The sequence below is a fragment of the Melospiza georgiana genome, chromosome 3 (genome assembly GCF_028018845.1).
Source record: "Melospiza georgiana isolate bMelGeo1 chromosome 3, bMelGeo1.pri, whole genome shotgun sequence".
Classification (NCBI taxonomy): Eukaryota; Metazoa; Chordata; class Aves; order Passeriformes; family Passerellidae; genus Melospiza; species Melospiza georgiana.
The window spans coordinates 61,996,243-62,015,221 of record NC_080432.1 but is presented as its reverse complement, the minus strand read 5'-3'; the positions used below and the strand labels follow the sequence as shown (position 1 = coordinate 62,015,221).

Genomic DNA, 18,979 nt, shown 5'->3' with positions numbered 1-18,979 from the left:
TATCTTCACATCCACAGCATTGTTGATGCTATTTCACACTTGTCTTAAGGCAGAGTTGGAACATATCTGAAATTTTATTTTTTTAGGGGACCCTGCACTCAGTTTCAGAAGTAGGAACAGGTTCAGAAGTGAAGGTCATTGATACTTTCACCTGGCACTGCTACTTAATGTGGTGTAAGTCAAACTGGAGCCCCAGTATATAATAACTGAATACTGTGACATGATGTAAGGGGTTAAAAGGTATCTTGTCACAAGGAGAAACTAATTTCATGAGATGGTAAAATTAGGAGAAGACCAAGTAAATTAGATAAAGTATTTTTGAGTACCTTTTGTATCCTTATTCTAGTATGTCTCATAGCATCAGTAGGTCGATGTACACTTTATTTGGACTAGAACACATGGTGCTTAGTATGAGAGCTACAGCAAAAGTTAAAATTGTCAGTGAGGCAAGTTCACAAATAGCCACATCTTCCTATCTTAAATCAAATTTAGCAGTTTTCTAAATCAGATAAAATATTGCACTGATGAAAAGTGATGGTCAAGAAATCTATATTTTCTTCCTACAACATAGTCAAATAAAAGAGAGGTTATATGCAGCTTTATTTGCCTCTTGCTTCCTCTATGCACAATGCATGTTTTGGAATAGACATCTTGAAAATATATGTCCACAAAGAGAATAGGATCCTTCAAAGGTGTTTTCCCTGGGCTTCTTTGTTGGGGTGTTCTTCTCCTCTGAGATGTACTTCTTTCAAGTCTGATCTTCTGGGATGTCTTGTTTGCTGCTTTTTACTATGGTGAAATGCAGAATAGAAACTGCAGCCTCTACTGTCAAAGGACTTTGTGTACTTCTAGCTGTTCCTCAAAGCACACAGGGTATTCAATAAAACAACCAGAAAAAATGAGCAATTAAATTTTACATTATGCTTTTGTTTTGCTTGCTGATCACCATCTCCTACCACTTCAACAGAACCATGTCCCAGATTCTCCAAATGAAAGTATTTGCCTGGCATAGAACAATGACCTTATGTTGCAGGTCATTTGAAGCCCTGTCCTGGGATTCCTGTGCTACTAATGAATCTATCCTAATTAAAGTCATGAGGTTTGTTGGTTCAGGTTCAAGGCTGTGCTTTTTCAAACTAGTAATTTTGCAAGACAGACCAAAGGTAGAAAACATGGTGAAAATACAGTTTTGCTGCAGAAGCCTTCCTTTATCAAGTGCCTGTGAGGAAAGCATGCTGTCAGTTGCAACGTGTGATGCCTAAAAAAGGAGCAATCAATATTCACAGCCTCTCCAGTAGGCTTTCTGAGGCTCTGAACCAGTGGGAGAGAAGGGAAATGAAGCTTTTTCTAGACTGAATAACTTTGAGACCAAAATATAAAATTAGCTGTATTTGGCTGTGTTGATCTCATCTACTGGATCACAATATAGTATGTAAGCATTTATTGTATTGTAAACTCATTGTGCAAATTCTGTTTTAAAAGCCTTTATACATTTCATTAAAAACTGAGGTTACACCTAATACAAAATCTTGACAGATTCTCAGGTTTAACAACTTAGAGTAAATACAATAAATCCAGCTTCATGGAGCCTTATTTTTAAAAAGATTCTGTTTAGGTGTCCTAAATTTTGTTTATAAACTATTTCACCATTTCAAAGCATAGACAGAAACTTTTTGATGCCTAATGAAAATAACCAGACTAAACTAGATCAAGTAAACATCTCCTGACATCATCAACACCCTTGCACAAAAGAAGGCTGTATGTGTGGTCACACAGCATCACTGAAATTCACATGTAAGCAGTGTTTTGAAGCCCAGCTGATAAAGCTGTGTTCTCTCACCTGCCTGCTTTAACTCTGTTTCTGTGCTTGCCCAAGGGGCGACATTGAGCTGCCGTCACTTTTGGCTTGCTGTGGCCATTTCAGTCCCAGGGTACTCTGCACGTTTTGCAGGGCTGTTTGAAGCCCCCAGAGGGGTTGCATCACTTCGGCAAAAAATTTGTTAAAAGGAGTAGGGTGTTTTTGTCAGGATGACTAAAGGGTATAGAAGTACAATGAGGTTTTAATTATCACATTGGGACCTGATCCAAACTCCATTAACTGCAATAGCCTTTGTTTTAATTTCGAGTAGACATTGAAGTATTGATGAAAAACAATAGTGATTATAAATTTCCCTGAGATCACTCAAGTAGTGAAGAAGATAAAGCAGTTAAAGGCTTTTTATTTGTTTATTTTGTTTTGTAGATAATGGAGGGAAAGGAACACTGATCTGTTTGTTTCTGTTTCTTTTTCAGCTAGCACTCTTGGATGTCGCTATTTTTTTTAGGACTTAAATGTACATGCAACCCCAATTACATTTAACTCTATATATATGTATTTAATAAAAAATTCATTAAAATTATTCATTTACGGGGAAGATCCATGTTGTCATGTCTGTACTGACAACAGCCAAGGCAGCTAAGAAATAAGTGAATGTACATTATTTTCTTTAAACTTTCTACTCATTTTTAAGAGCAAAACTCAATAATTAGGTTTTTCATCCAGTGGACAGAACTGCCACAGGCTATATATTTTCTTGTTCGGATTTTTTTTTCAGCAGTGTTACTTGATGTACATTTCTTTGCACAAGTCTAAATTTTCAAGTCTTCATGATGGGTTGGGAAGTAGAAGCCACATGATAGCTTTGGGTAGATAGTGAGTAGTTATCCTTGGGAAGAAATAATTTGGTGCTGTTCTACCATGAGATTAGTCTTCAGCACAAATTTTGTCTCAGTACAGACAATACTACAGAGAACCCAATCATTTTGCTAAATGATAGAAGTACTTTTCCAAGAGAGACACACCAAGAATCAGGATTTATTAAATCTTTGGCCTTTTTGTCTTGTTTCTAATACTGATGATGCTTTTAAATTGGTATTGATATACTGAGCTAGTGGTACTTTAACAGGATAAAGTAAGATTTTTCATTTCACAAACAGTATTTATGCAACTCTCATCTGTTCCTGTCATGAACATTTTCTCCTTTTGTCCTGAGAGTTCGAACTTATTTCTGATGTACCCCCTAATCCATATGCATGTCCCATAAGACACCTAATGATTTTCACTTTTACATGCATTTATTTATAAACTATTTCTCACTACAGAAATAACTGCTGTTTCTTCCAGGGTATACTTTTCTTAGTAACTGGTTTTACTATTCATTCAAATGAGACAGTACATTTGGAAATTCTGTGATGAAAGATGTTAAATTGACTGTCAGGGAATTTTTAAAGCCTCCTGAAAATCTCCATTACACTTTTATTTGGAAAAGAAGATCTTTGCATATAGCGAATTCTGATTTTGAGGATGCTTTTCATTTCATAACCAGTGGATAGCAGAATTTGCAACTGCTAGTTTCCAACAATAGGAGGTAAAATGTTAGTACATAAAACATTTTTAATGTGAAAACGTCTCTTTTCTAAATAATATCTGAATACGTGTGTATATACTGCCCATGTGTGTGCCACTCTGCTCTGACCATGCTTTAACTGTAGGAGATCTTTAAGGTAAAGTTTGTGCCACTACTTCATGATATCATAATGTGTGCAGTATCTGGTTTGTAGTCAGTTTAAGGAAATAATTCAAGGAGGGTTTTTTTCATCATTTTTACTGCTGCAGCAACTTCTCTCTTAAAAATGAATAGTATATGTTTTTCTGTTGTTGATTCATCCTTCTTGAGGGACCAAGCAAGTAAACTGGTTTTAGGATGTGGTGTCTTTCACTTTCTATCCATCTGACTTTATTTATGGAGAAAAGCTAGCAACTTGGAAAGTAAGGCACATCTGTACAAAACCAAATTCACTTGGGTATTAAAGCATAAATGAAAGTGTCAGGACTTCTGTATCTCCTTACCAGAAGGTAATTTCATGTGAGTCAGGAGGAGGACAGTGCTATAGTTTATTTCTGTCCCTGAATCTCTACGAAGGACATCTACTACCAATGCAGAATTTCAAGGTCTTGTATGTGTATATCAAAATGGGGGGATAAAAATGGAACTTTTTTCTCTAATTTTAATGGGACTTTTTGTTCTCTAATCTTATCAGGTAAATTGAGCAAACCAAAATTATCTCCTAAAAATTTCAAAAATGTCACATATTGTTAGAAGATGCTTGTTTCATTTAAGGCATTTCAAATCAGTCATCTTTGATTGCTGATTCTTGTTTTCATTCTTTCTTTTCAAACCACTTGCAGCATTTATTCTTTATGCATAGATTAAACTAAACTGATCCTTTACTACAGATTAATCTTTTTTTTTCCTGTGCATTGTATGTTTTTATGGTTTCCTTTCAGTATGTTTTTCAGGCTTAATTTCTTCTTGTCGCTTAGTCTTTTTCCATAAACAAACAAAATCCCTCAGCTTGATAGAGATGTTTGCTCACATAATAAATGTTTTACTGCTCTGTCTTTATCTGTGTTGTTTTATTGTTTCAGAGAGGATGAGCATGCCCTTATCCAGCAGTATTGTCAGACGCTGGGAGGAGAGTCACCTGTGAGTCAGCCACAGAGTCCTGCTCAGATACTCAAGTCAGTGGAGAAGGAAGAGCGGGGAGAGTTGGAGCGTATCATTGCCGACCTTGAGGAAGAGCAAAGGTCTCATAATCATCATACTGGTGTCTGAAGTGTCATTTTGTTGTTGTCTGAGCTATGCACGTACTATGTTGAAAATGAGAAAGACCTAGAAGTTATGATTTTAGCAAAAAAACCCCAAACAACACTCCACAATCAAGGCAGATATCACACATAGGCTGGCTCTGTTAGAAAAGGGAGGTGTCTGTGAAGAAATAAATTAGTTTCACTTTTACTTCACTGCCTTTTTTTCAATCCCCCATAAAACACAAGTCAAGACATTGTGTTTGTTTGAGCTATTTGCATTGTTAGTTGGAGATGCTAACATTGTTTGATCTAAGAAGTCCTTTATTTTCATTTACTTGATCAAGTTATCATTCTCCTCCACTTTTCAATATCCCAGGAGTCTGCAGATAGAATATGAGCAACTAAAGGAGCAGCATCTTCGGAGAGGAATAAACCCTCTTGCGTCACCTCCTGACTCTGTTGTGTCACCTCAACATGCTTCTGAAGATGCTGAGCTCATTGCTGAAGCTAAACTCCTGAGGCAGCATAAAGGTCGTCTGGAAGCAAGGATGCAAATATTGGAAGATCACAATAAACAATTGGAGTCTCAGCTTCACAGGCTACGGCAGCTGCTCGAGCAGGTACTTGTACACTTTGCCCCCATATGGTTTCTGCACAATGGGATTTCTTGGTGGAGCAAAGGCACTGACATTTTACTGCAGATATTTTCACCATGTACTCTTGGTCTGTTGCAATCAATCATTTCTAATGAGATGCTTTTTCTTACACTCTACTATGAGTATTATTAAAAAATGGATCTAGAAGATGCTTGTTTTATTTAAGAATTTCAAATCAGTCATCTTTGATTGCTGATTCTTGTTTTCTTGCTGATTTCTTGTTTTTGACATGCTTAATGTAAAATGAGCAGAAAATGGCTGAGTGCTGGAGTGATCATGGGAACTTAGGGAGCACTGAGAATAACACAAACAAGAGCAATAGCTTTTCATTAACTAAAAAGCATGGGAAGAAAATATAGACCCCACTCCAAGTAATGATGCCAGCCACATTCCATGTTTGACTTAAGTTTTACCAGACGCTTTCCTTAAATAATATGTTTATGTTTAATCGCAGTTAGTTACTCAGATCTCTCTTAGCATGCCAGAGACAGATGGCCAAAGATGTGTCTGAAATACAAAGGAGCAATTAATTACATTAAAAATCCAGTTCCTCTTGAGTGGCATATTTAGACCAGTAAGCTACAGTAAAGTGATCCTTCACGCAAGTGAAAAGGTAAGAGACTTTTAGCAGGTGCTGGTAGCTGGAGATCACAGGGTTTCCTTGTTGGCAGAAGGAACACTGATTGCTTTGGAAGCCAGCATGTGCACACCTGGCTTGTAGAAATAACAGGACCAACTTATACCATAATACCACAGTAAGAGCAGCAACATAGGTGTTGTTAGAGATGGTTGTTTGTACCATCATGTGTGGAAGCTTGAGTAATGAAGATAAATTTGTATGAATGTTTTCTTCTAATTAATCATTATGTTTGGGTCAGAGTACAGTAAGGCAAGTATTTCCTGCCTTCCATGAGTCAGTTGTAGTAGGGGATTTAACTAAGCCAAGAAACAGGCTACATAAACCAGGTATTAAAATGGCCTAAGTTCCTGCTGTAGATCATACTCTCATTACAGGGATTAAGGTATTTGCTGTTTGTTTTGCTGGCTGACTTTGTCAATTTTCTAGGCAGGTTTGGCTCAATAGGATTTAGATGCATCTGTTCCAGTGACTTCCCTACCCCTCTAGCAGACTAAATTTTTTTGTTGCTGCTGTTATTCTAGCATTTTAATCAGTATTTGAGTAGCTATAATATTTCATAGGGAAGATAGCAACTGGTGCATTGTTAATAATAGTTTATAAAGTAATGATCTTGGGATATGTGGCCAATACTTGGTCATTCAGAGAAGGGTTTAAAATCTGCAAAGAAACATGGCTGAATAAAACAAAGAAGTTCTGCCAAACCCATGTTCCCTTGCAGCTTAGTGCTTAGAGCAGAAACTTGTTCACCCCTTAAACCCCTTTTTTTTCCCCTAACGTAGCTAAGGATGATCTCACAATTTTGTAATCTTTTTGGAGTCTTTACACCATTCTCAGTAACACCTTTAGGGTATACATTTTTGTTGTGATAAAATGGGTGGAAGAAGGGACAGTAATTCTTATCATTTCTGCCTTTGGAATTTTCTAGGCATTCTGCAGCTTTTGGGGTCAGATGGGGTAAAGCAGAATAGAGGTGACGTTATTCAGTATTTCTGTGTTTACAACTCATTTACTGTAACTGTTGCTCTTGTGCTTTCTGTCCGCCTTGTCCTGTCTCTGTGGGGGTCATGCCATACTTCTGATTGCTTCAAGTATTATTTCCTAAGGTCTTTGTTTCTACTCTGTCATTTAATAAAGTGGCTCATGCAGAGTCAAGTATATGAGAAGATCTGCATTATTTCTTTTATAACCTGTCTGTGGCTTTTCAATGTGCCTTTCTATATATTTCGTTACTTAATTTACCAGATGTTTCACAAACTATTTCCAGAATGTTGAGGCTACTCCCCTGATGGCGATTCAGAAAGTATAAATAATTTAAATTTTTAGTAATGTTCTTTGAAATTTATTTTGACATTGATAGAATTATGAAGCAACACTGATTTCTATTACTGCCCCCTTTCTGAAAAAGAAAGACCACTCTTCAGCATGTCTATCAGCTTGGCCACTACCTTTTAGGACAGCCTTTATCTCGTTCACTGCTTGGGGAAGGACTTTACTGGAAGCCTATTTATATTTATTTTTTTTGTTTTGCTTTTACTGGCTGTCCCAGTTATTTTTAGGGGATGAAAGGAATACCTTTTCTTATTAATGAGATGGATGATTTGCAAGAAAGATACTCATAAGTCTCAATCTCAAAATATATAACAACAATATAATTACTAGTATTAAAGGACACAACTGTCTTACAGCAATATCTTTGCCATGGCTGACATTTCATGCCGTCTGTTTGTCTATTCTATCAACAGCAACTCTCCCCATTCCTCTTTTCCTGACTGGTGTTTCATATCACTAAGTATAAAATACTGGGACTTGTTTTTTTCTCCAAAAGATTGGAGTGAGTCTGTCTATACGCAGATATGGGAGTAGAGAGTTAATGAAATTTAGAAACTTTCATGTTGTAGCTGCCTAATCTAGATGAGAGCATTCTAGGACATTCTTTAGAGAGCACCTTCAGCAGAAATATGCATGCATCCTCACTGCACATTTGTCTACTTCAGGTCACAATTCTGAGGTTACCATACTATTTTTATTTTAGCAAGCCCAAAGGATTGGTAACTGTCACAGAATGTTGTCGTTTTTGTCTGCCTGATTGATTAGGGTGCCAAAGAGGAAGGTGAAACAGAACTGGCATGTGACAGCTTTGATACCAACATGTTAATCAGACAAAGAAAACACAAAGAATCCATTCTCATTTTTCTTTTTTCAGCCTTTATAGATGCTGCATTTGCAAAGTCAAAGTGAGTCCTATTATGAAGGGCATTTAAAGTCTGCTTGATTTTTCTCTGTTTTCTCTGAGCTACTGAATAGAAGTTTCATATTGGATTAGATATTGAAGTTAGTGGGAGCTAAAATCATCTGTCAACAGCTGTATGATCAGACAGAGAGTAAATAGGGGCTGCAACTCTCTTTCCAGCTGAAATCGGAAGAGCTTTATCAGAAGAGCATAGGAGAGTTTGTTTCTTTTATAGCTGGGAGAAAAATTCTGGAGCAAGAAGAAATATCTGTGATGAATGTGGTAGTGAAATTGGCATTTTTGACGTGTCTTGTGATTCAGACTGGGGACACTGAGGTTTAGTTTGGTTTTTTACCAAAAGCAGCATATGTCAAGGAAAGAGCAGGTATGTCTTTGCTGTCCGTTACACCACAGATCACTTCAGGCTCTTCTTTGGGAAAGACACCAGCAGGAGGCATAGTGTATGCAGGAGGCATAAGGCACTGTAGATTAAAACTGGTTGAAATAAATATCTCTTTGAGATGCTTTAAAAACTACTGTAATACAAATAAATAAATAAATAAATAAAACTAAGACTTCATCATTTTCTGGAGAAGGACTTATTTGTCCCTTCATATCTTTGCTTGGTTTTTCCTGGAAAGAAGTTGGAAAACTCCCTGAGACTGGAGTTGGAAACCTCTCCCTCACTCCCATAGAGGCATGCTCAGTATCCCTGCTTTTATTTCTTTCAAGAAGAAGCAGCAGGTGTATAATAGCATCTAAAGCTAGTTGCTTTTGGTTTCTGGCTTATGGGCTGTCTGCTGAGTTGTTTTGAATAAGAATACATGAACTTCATGATACCTGAAGTGGGTTAGCATGGAAGTGCTCATATTTTGTAGGTGTTACATAAATGGATTCAAATACAATGTGATTTGATTTTCTACTGTTATTTTTCTCATGTTCTTCAACAAAATTGTTAAATCATGCCATATCCTCAACTGGCTTGCATTTAATATTTTCCAGTATCTGGAACAATATCCGATTGTTATATTAAGGCAATTGTACCACCATGACAAACCTTCACTTTCTGCTCCAAACTCCACTCTTCAACTGCATAACAATATTGTCCTTAATTTGGAAGAAGAGTTTTGTTTGTTTAGGCTTTTCTTTTTATTGCAGTCACTTGAACTATGCAGTGTATGATTTATCAGTATATTTAAATGAAAATTAAGTAATCGGGCATTGCCATCTGATTAGAAGATGATGGTGTTGTGGGTTTTGAGTTGTTTTTAAATCCAGCTGCAATATTTCATTCTGACTGCTACAGCAACATATGGTACATCAATGTAAGGTATTCCAAGTATATTTTGTTTTCTCTCAGATTATCCTCTGACAGTCCTGGTGCTCTGCAGTGCTCTTCTATCACTTACAATAGAACTACTAAGTGGTACCTTGACTAACTCATCACCTGAGTTTGTAGACATTTAGTTTCTGTCTATCAACATGAGCAGTTGTCTTTGCAGTGCCTCACTCTCCTTGACTGAGCCTATGTGTTGCTGTGCTGCAGTTGTGTATGTCCAGCACAGATCTTCTCATTCACCCTCATTCATCTGTGCACCATTTATTCATAGTTGCTGCTTGAACAGGGCCAGAGGCAGAGGTTTACTCCAGGTGCAAGTTTGCATTGGATGATTCACATTCTCTCTGTTCACCTTTTTGTGGGGTGGGCAAGCAGTGACTGCTGCTGGAGTTAGTTCTGTTGTTCTGTAGGAGGAGACTCTTCACCTGTGGAGAATGTGCTCTAACATTTCAGACAGTGGTTCCTGGCAATACAGAATTGCCTGGGTTAAGCAATCCTACGCTTCTCTGATTTAAAATCACCACACTCATTGTACTTAGACTCTTTAGCTGGATTGAAGCCTGGTACTGAGCAGCAAATTACTTGAGTACCTGATAGTAATTCACTGTTCACAGAAGTGTCTTGACAGTGAAATCCTTCTCTGGCTTGAAAACATTTCAATTTTTCTTTGTCTCCTATGCAGACTAAAATTTCTTGATTTATTCTTTAAGTCCAAGCTGGCCTTTAGTATTGTCATGCTGAAAGAGATAAAATTTAGAGGAGTTTTACTGAAGATTGTTTTTGTTTGGTTTGAAGCTATCTCAAGAAATTGAGTATTTCAGTAAAGGCTGTGAAGTGCAAAGGAGCAAACTTGTGCACAAATTAACAGCCATTCTGTATTCTAACTCTGCATCAAGTCTCATAGCTGCTCTAGGTACTTGCTCAGTTTCAAAAAGATCTTAAAAGCAATGATCTTTTGTATTACTTCAGTATCTGCTTTTGACAGATGTACTTAAATAACCTGCTTCTTAAGCTGTTTAGAAGTAATCTCATGATTTGCAATCAAAAAGATAAGAGCAGCAACAATTTTAGTTAAATCTACTTCAGATGTAAATATTATTTCACTTATGTTTTTTTCAGAACAATCACTTCTGGAGTTCAAATACTGTATTACCAGTTTCCTCCTCAAAAGGAATTTTTAAAATAAGAAAGGAAAGAAAAGAAGGGGAAAATGCCTGAATAAGGTCTCTTCCAATATTCCTGAGCTGCTATGGCCTTTTCTTATTTTCTGTTCATATATGTATATTTAAATGTAATCTCACACACATGGTTACAACTAAATGTAATATTGATTTCTGTGATTCTTCAAGTGAATTGAAGAGGCCAGAAAAGCTTCTTTTCAAAGTATATAAGCTACTTCTCATAGTTTTCAGGAGTTTGTGTAGTACAAATTCCTGCAAATTTGGTGTCTTCTACAAGGTTGAGAAGCAGCGTCAGCAGGAATGATGGCTGGCTACCACTTTTTGGATTTAATGAAGTTGTTTTGAGTCTGTCTTGAGTGTTCATTTGATTCTGGTGTTCTACAAATCTGTTCATAATTGAACAGTTGTTTTTAAGTATGCTCAGTCATCCTTGTAAAGCTTTTCATGGGGCCATGGCTGAATGTCCTGTTTGTGTGTGTATATATATACCCATGCAGATAAATACAACCTAAATGATCCCATGGTATAGTCTTTCTGCAGAGCTGGACTGGGAACCTTGGCATACTGTGTGTGTTGTATGTTACCTTGTGTTTTTGTGATGCAACAGAACGTTGTTTTTATCAAGACCATCAACTGGAGTCTTGTAACAGCTGTTCTTGAGTCTAGATTTTCTTTTAACAAGTTCTTGGTTTGGTGGTTTTTTTACCGCTCATCAGTTGTATAGACTTAAGCCAACTTTGAATAGTTTGGAGAACAAACAAGAAAGAGCACACAAAAAAGGAAAGGAAAAAAATGGCTGTATGCTAGCCTACAATTAAATTATGTGGATACAAGTAACCTAAATTTTGGTTTTCTTGTCTTTAATGTAGCCCGAGTCAGACTCCCGGGTCAATGGCGCCTCCCCCTGCGCGTCGCCCCAGCACTCTGCCCTCAGCTTCCCGCTGGAGCAGGACACAAGCTCGCAGTTCCATCAGACAGGTGAGTGTTCTCATCAGATAACGTGCTCATGAGGCCATAGGTGACTGCTGGAGGGGTTTGTTGGCACCTTCTGGACAGATTTGTAAATCAAAAGGAGCGGATCTTTGCGATGCTGCTGCTCAGTGCAGCTGGAGGTGTTGCTTCCTCACACTTGTGAAGAGAGCTGCTCTATCCTAAGAATCCACAAGACTCTGAATTACAGGCTTTTGTCAATAAACTCCTTGTTTCCAGCTATTCTTACCAAGTGAATTTACTGGGCAAATCCATCCTCACTGAAAGGGGAACGAGACCAGACTGAAGTGGCCAAGAGCTGTTTGTGCTACAGTACACACATGGACCCAAGTAATCTGTCAGATACAGGACCAAATGTCCAAATCACACAATCTACACTTGCTGCCTGCTTTAAAAATTCTTGTGTAACCTCTGCTTATCCTGGTACTTTGATGTTCCCACTCCCAAAAGGTTCACAGCTTTATGAATAATTCAATATTTATGGGTACAGACTCTGGACATAAAGGGATTTCTTTCTCTCTTGGAAGATTATTTTAAATTCTCCAGTATCAGAACTCACTAATTTCACCATGAGTTAGCAGAAATAACTACAGACCATTGCATGGACAAAAGTAGGGGAAAAGAGAAAATACTTCTCTCAAATTATCTTATGTACGAATTTTTCCTGTTTCTGTTTTAAAGCCTTGGGTTATAGATTAAATATTATTTTATTTCTGTAGAAAACAGGAAAAATATTCTCTTGTGTACTGAACATTTTTCATTCAGCATTAACCTATGTTTTTACTTTATCTGGAAAAACATGGAACTTGAGCCTGATTTCACGCAGTATGAAAGATGCTGTCCAATGAAACTGCCAACAACACAGCCAGTTATGTTCCCTAACCATTCTCTTGGCTAATTTTAAGCATCATTTTTCAAAGATATGGCAAGGGGGATTTTAGCACTATTGAAATGGCTGGTACATATTGATTAAAGACCACCTAAAAGATAAATGTTGGGATTTTTTTCAGAGAAAAAATGGTGTATTCACTCTGAAAGTTACATGACAAATCATCTGCAATTGGAACCGAATTTTAATAGAGTACCTACTGAGTTTAATTACCTCATCTTGTAATTTTATTTAACTGTAGATGTTTATATACTGTCCTTGCTGGCAACTTCTAGTTAAATCCTGGATGCAATGGTTAAGTTTTAATGAAAGAGAAATGAGTTTGACTGCAAATCAATAATGTAACTTTCATGTCCTCTCCCAAGGCAGGCAATTATCAATGATAGTTCCTGCACATTACAAAGGTTTCAGGTAGTGTTTTCCTGTGAAATATAAAGGAGTAATTAACTGGAATGTTGGCTAAGAATGTCTTTTAGAATGTCATTGTCCTTTTTTTTTCTCCTCTTGTTACAAAAATGATTTTTTTGTTGTCGTATCTGCAGATGACTTGTTAGTTCCACCTCATGATACCAACACAGATCTAACAGATGTTATGGAGCAAATCAACAACACATTTCCAGCTTGCTGCTGTAAGTTTAACAAAATATGTCTTGAGAATCATATTGAATTTGAGGTGGTCTTTTGAAAAAAAAATCATTCTTGTGGTATTGACTAGGAGAATAAATATCTCTGAGGAGATTTCTTGTGTAGATATATGCAAACTGTATATTTCTGTCCCTTAAAATTCCTCAATATACACTACTTTTGAAGGTAGAGAAATGTTCTTGTTTTAAGTGGAAGCAATTCATTATAAGAAAAGCCTGTAGCTCAATGTGGAATTTTCAGCAGTGCCCAAATAAGAGGAAAGACATCAAGAATCTCACTAGCTGCTGATGAAGACCTTTTGTAGAACTTAAGTGAATGCAGATTCAGAATTTCTGAATGCAGTTTTTGTAATAAAGCTTGAAAAAACAGTCCTTAGACTAATTACTGAGCTAGTTATTAAATAGACCAGAGGAAATCTGTGAATGCGGCATTTAACACCTTTCCCTGCTTAAATGCTTTGGAAGTTGATATTTTATTCAGTGTCTATTAAAGAGAGATCAAAAGGAAAACCAGCTTGTTCCTATGCATGTCCTTTATCAGCTGACATACATTTCCCCTGATCCTCCTTACTGTGTCACTGCACTTGAAAAAGTGAGAATCTGTCTCATGTATTATGGTGGGTTTTGTGAAATTCATTTATACATATATATGGAGAAAGACATGTATATATCAGCTCTTTTGCCTTAGAGAAACAGTAGTGAAAACTTTGGTAGATTTTCAAAACTATTGGAAGCTTCAAATGAAATGTAATAATAATGATCAGTTTTAAAAGGCAGAAGTCAGAGAGTGGCTGTTTATGCCCAGTCCTTTTGGAAGCACCAAGACTCAACTCTATGCTATTTCGTAAACTCTATGGACCCTGTTAAAACACCCCTTTTATCTCTTGAACACACATTGCTGCATCACAGAAGATGGAACTTGCATGTTTTGAAAAAGCAAATGAGGTTCCAGCAAAAAAGGTCTTGTTTCAGTTATCATTTTTGATGAGTTCAACAAGTCAGAGCCCCTTGTTCTGCAAATTAAGGTTTTGATTCTAAGGAGCATCTCATTTTAGGTCAACAACTAGCGGAGCTGCTCAGCACACCTCGAGGATGTGTGTATACAAATCAGTATAATCGGTATAAAATGCAACTCAAGCATTAGTTCTTGGTTTTGAAAGTTACTGTCGTGCTGGGTGACTATACAGCTACATGGTCATTTAGCCCAAATGAACTTAAAGCAAATTGCATTGTGTTAGGAAAAGCTTGGTAATGATGGCTGTTCTCCAGGACTGGAAAACAGAAAAAAATTTTGATTCCATGAGCAAACACCTTGAATGAGACAGGAGAATATTGCGAGTGAAAACCAAGCCCCTTCATATTGTGAAGTCTATCTGAGCATTTAAGATTAAAAGAAAGCACATTTCCAAATTTCATGTGATTTTTTTCCCCATTGTCAGCTTAAACCGCCTTGCCCCAATTAGTAGGTACTACTTTTGCTTGCTCTCATTCAGTCATTCTATAACATCCTTTAGTTTGAAGTAAATTTTTTTAACTATCAAATTCATATCTTAAATGTTTTAGAAGCTGGAATGAGGATTATTAGTCTGGCCTTCCCAACAAAGTGCATTAGACTCTGAGTTTTGCTAAGGAAGACCATGACAGACTGTCCAAGTCCACCATCTTTTCCTGTGGCCGTTTGAGAGGGATCTGTTTTCCTGGCTGGACAATTGTCAAATCTGTTCTGTAAGACTTTAAATGATGTAGATTCCACAGACTGTCTAGGCATCACCTAGACAGTATTCCAAACCCTAAAGAATAAAGAAAGTCCTTAGACTCTTTATTATATCCAAGCTCAATTTTATCAAAACAGCCTTCATGTACAACATCTCATGTCCAATTATTAAAAAAAAGTAAAACCAAACCAGAAAGTAAAAGTCTTCCTTCACAACCTCATCTTTACTTGTCTCTTCTGCTATGGCCACAGCCATATCAAGGAGTTACTAGCATCTGAGCCTTATGCAGATAATTTTTATCCCATTTTGACTGTTTAACAGAGATAGTAGTCTTGCTTGTTTGTTTTTCTGGGTTTCAGGTTATAATTCATCTTGAAATCCATCTTCCTATTTATCTCAAATATCCTTTATGAAGCAATTATTCCTATAGTAAGGCTAGCAATACTTGCAATGGTGGATTTTGTTCTTTTGTGGTTTTTTTTTGTCCTTCAGATCCACTGATCATGGATATAATGCCACTTTTTCCTTCCTTATTTATGTCATTAGTCCTCAGAAGTAGGCAGGTGTACAACACTGTGCAGAAGTCTTGTCTGTGCATTTAAGTGATGTCCAGAACAGAGCCTTTTAAACAGATGATACTGTAATACATCACTCAGGGGTTTAGATATGGCTACAGATGGTGAAAATGAAGCAATTAGTTTTAACTATATCATTATAATGCTATGAATTTGTTGAAAGTAAGTTTATGAAGAATTAAACCGCTGCAACACATTTCTTGTTAAATGTTTAAAGATATGTATTTTTTTTCTTCTGTAGTATGTGTTTTCCTGATGATAACTTTGTTTTTAAACTGTCAAAATGCAAAATCATGTAAATTTCTAACCTTTTTTTTTCTATTTGCAGCAAGTTTCACTGGCAGACAACAGGTATGAGACATATTTACACAATTGCATAGGCATTGGAAACAAAGTAGAGCAAGTGAAAAGTTCCATTAAAGCAAAGGGGCTGGGGTGGGTTTTGTCGACATTCTTCTCTAGAGGTCTGTTTGGGAGCTAGACTGATACAACAGGAAGGCCAGATTCCAATATATCAGAGGCAATAGAAAATTTCTACTAGGTCAGGCACTGCCACAGGTGTTATGGCTCTGCAGGTCTGTGTTGCTATCCAGATGGAACCAGCTTGCATTTATTTGAGCCAATTGGTTTAAAGCCAGCAGCAGCTTGCAATATCAAAGCTGGTTCTTGCAAAGATGTCCATATGTGCTGCTGCCTACAGCTCCACTTTCAGGAGCTGTGAGCACCAGTGCACAAAGATCAGGAGCCACAAAGCACCTTAGGCATTAAACTGTCTGCACTGAATAGGCAACCACTTCAACAAGGACTTTAAACACTGCAGTATTGTCAGTTTAGATTTCTTTTAAGTATTTGCCTCAGTTATTTGCTTGATCTCGGGCCAATACATGTAAATTTTTAACATAGGGGGCTTTTGTAAGATGACATCACAGTCCTGGGCTGACTGAGCCCAGAGCAGGTAGAAGTTTCTGTGTGTGCTGACTCCTGGTACTGATGGTGTTTCTCATCCCAACAGGCCATGTGAGGTGTTCCTTGGGATGTCAGCAGTGCTTGTGGCACACAGCACAGCCCTGTCCTGCCTCTGCCGGCCGCGCGTTCCGCTCATCACAAACCTGCACGGGACCCCAGGCACGCCGTGCGCTCCCACCGCGCGTTCCACTTGAAACAGTTCAACACTGAATACCCAAAGAAAAGGATGTTGTTTTTATAGTATCTTTTTTTTTTCCTTCTTCCCTTTCTATGCAACTGTAAATTAATGAGCAGTGGAATATTTGTCACTGATTTGTATAAATATACAGCCAGGGGAAAAGGGGCAGGGGCTTTATATACGTTCTTTTTGATAATCGTAAAGAGAACTGCATAAGGAGTTTGGAGCAAAACGTTATGTTCATACATTCCTTTCAGCTCTTTGCTTTTGCATTGTAAAGTACCTTTAGTTGTATTCTCACACATGTAATATCCTGTACTGATTATTTGTATGCTAACCATATGACCACACAGATTTCAGAATATCCTTGCATCGTTTTCAGCATTGCATATGAAGTTCCCATAACATGCGTTATTGTTACTGGTTAACAACAATTATCATTAGGCGCAAGATACAACATTTTAATTCAATAAAACAAGGTAAACTCTCATTTCAAGAAATAATTAGCATCCTCATGTACCTAAGTGGTATTTTTAACTTCCTTTTTGTTATTTCCAGACAACACTCCATTTGGAGGATTATTTTTTTAAGCTTTGCTTTACTTTGAATCAGGAGATAGCTAAAAAGAGGACTTAGATGATAGCTTAAGTTGGTTTTAGTAAGAACTAAGTTAGTGTAATCCTTTCCAACTTTGTTCAGAGACAAAGCTTTGCTGTTCCCTGCTGGGCCAAACTTGCTTCAAGTTTTGGAATTTACAGTCTATGAAGTGAAGCTCATTTCTGTGAGATCCCTTTCTTTTGTCTGCCTCTTGGAAGTGAAGAGACAATTAGAAAGCCCTTTCCAATACTATTAGCAACAGAACTTTTTCCAGAACTGCAGTGCACATAGATATTATCATTTGGCATTGTAATCTTGCAGATCATCCTTATCTTTAAGATAATTTATTTATTTTATTACTTTTGATAAGGATAATTGTGGGAAAGTATGTTACTGATCATCTGATCTCCAGTTTAAAAATTATCATCAGAGATTTTAATGCCTTCACAGAGTTTACAATGCTGCATGGACACTTGCTTTAATTCTAGGACATACCTTGAATTGGTAAAACTGCATGCAATACCTTTCATGTATAGTCAAGAGAAACAAAGCTGTGTTGTTCTTAATTATTACTGAAGGAAAAAAACCCTTATCTTAAAATGGTATTGAAAGAGGTGTAAAATTCTCTTCTGCTACTAAAAAAATGCTAGGGGACATTAAAAGCGCAGGTCAGGAACTTCTAGTGGCTTTGTGAAGTTTTGCCAGCCAGACTGTCCTGCACCCACAGTATTTACTCCTGAACTGCTGCTGCTCAAGGAGTGATTCAGGCACAGTGTTGACCACCTTCTGCTGTTGGCACCAGTGCCAGTTCTTTCTGAACCCTTTGGCAAGTTATTTAACCACTCTGCCTCTGTTTTCCCATCTGTAAAATGGGGATGGTAGTGCTTACCTCTCAAAGGTGATGTAGACTTGGCATTTCTACAGAGCTTTTCAGATGCTAAGTATTAGTCTTGAGCAAGTGGAGCAAAGCTATCGAGGTGAGAAGAGAAGATGCTGGCTCCTATTAAAATGTAATGTAGTTATTCTGAGAAGAAAAACCCCACATTTTACAGAAGAGGAAAACCATGACCACCTTTCTACCTCAGACCTATCTTCATAAGTAGTATTGGAAATAGCTTTACATTCTGTTCTCTGCAAAGTACTTGGCTTTTATCAAGCTACATAATTCTCTAGGTAAAGAATATTTTAAAATACTCCCAACATAAGTATAAAAAGAAATCAGTAGTGAATTTGGTGGACTTTATTTTTGTTCTGAATATGAGGTTATGTATAAAGTTGTTTTTCTGCCTGTGTTTGTATGCATCCTTTGTCCTCTGCTGCCAAGTAAATGCTGCTTCAAACATTACATTGTAACATTCTTCCTCTGAAACTATAATAAATAAAAGGAATATATATTGCAGTAACATGAGAAAAAGTGTGGGGTTCTTCCAAATTTTTGGGCTTCAGGGATGGCACATCTCATTGCTAAATGCTAAAAATTTCATTCTGAAGATTACATGAGCAAGCTGTGGTAGTCAATTTTAATGTCCTAGTTATGTCTCTGTGTGGTTTGAGTTTATATAAATGAGATTAAGCAATATTTTTTTTCTTCATAAATCTTGCACATTTTCTCTAGTTTTCCATCTTGAATGATTTTAGTCTAGAATCCTTCTCAGTTTCATGACAGGTAGTAAATCTGTTAGCTGAGAAGCAGACTGCCTTTTTTTATTTTAAATGTTCTGTATATGTATTACAGAACAGCAATAATGC

General features: G+C 37.1%; 1 protein-coding gene across 2 annotated transcripts in view; it reads left to right on the top strand.

Moving 5' to 3' along the window:
• UTRN (utrophin) overlaps positions 1-18,644 on the top strand; it is a 309,554-nt gene extending 290,910 nt beyond the window's left edge. For both annotated transcript variants that reach the window (XM_058021836.1, XM_058021837.1), the window contains 6 exons: positions 4,469-4,627; positions 5,007-5,250; positions 11,546-11,654; positions 13,098-13,184; positions 15,818-15,840; positions 16,502-18,644. In XM_058021836.1, the coding sequence (XP_057877819.1) occupies positions 4,469-4,627; positions 5,007-5,250; positions 11,546-11,654; positions 13,098-13,184; positions 15,818-15,840; positions 16,502-16,510 (631 nt within the window). In that variant the 3' untranslated portion in view covers positions 16,511-18,644. The remainder of the gene's footprint in view (positions 1-4,468; positions 4,628-5,006; positions 5,251-11,545; positions 11,655-13,097; positions 13,185-15,817; positions 15,841-16,501) is intronic.
• Positions 18,645-18,979: the final 335 nt, after the last annotated feature.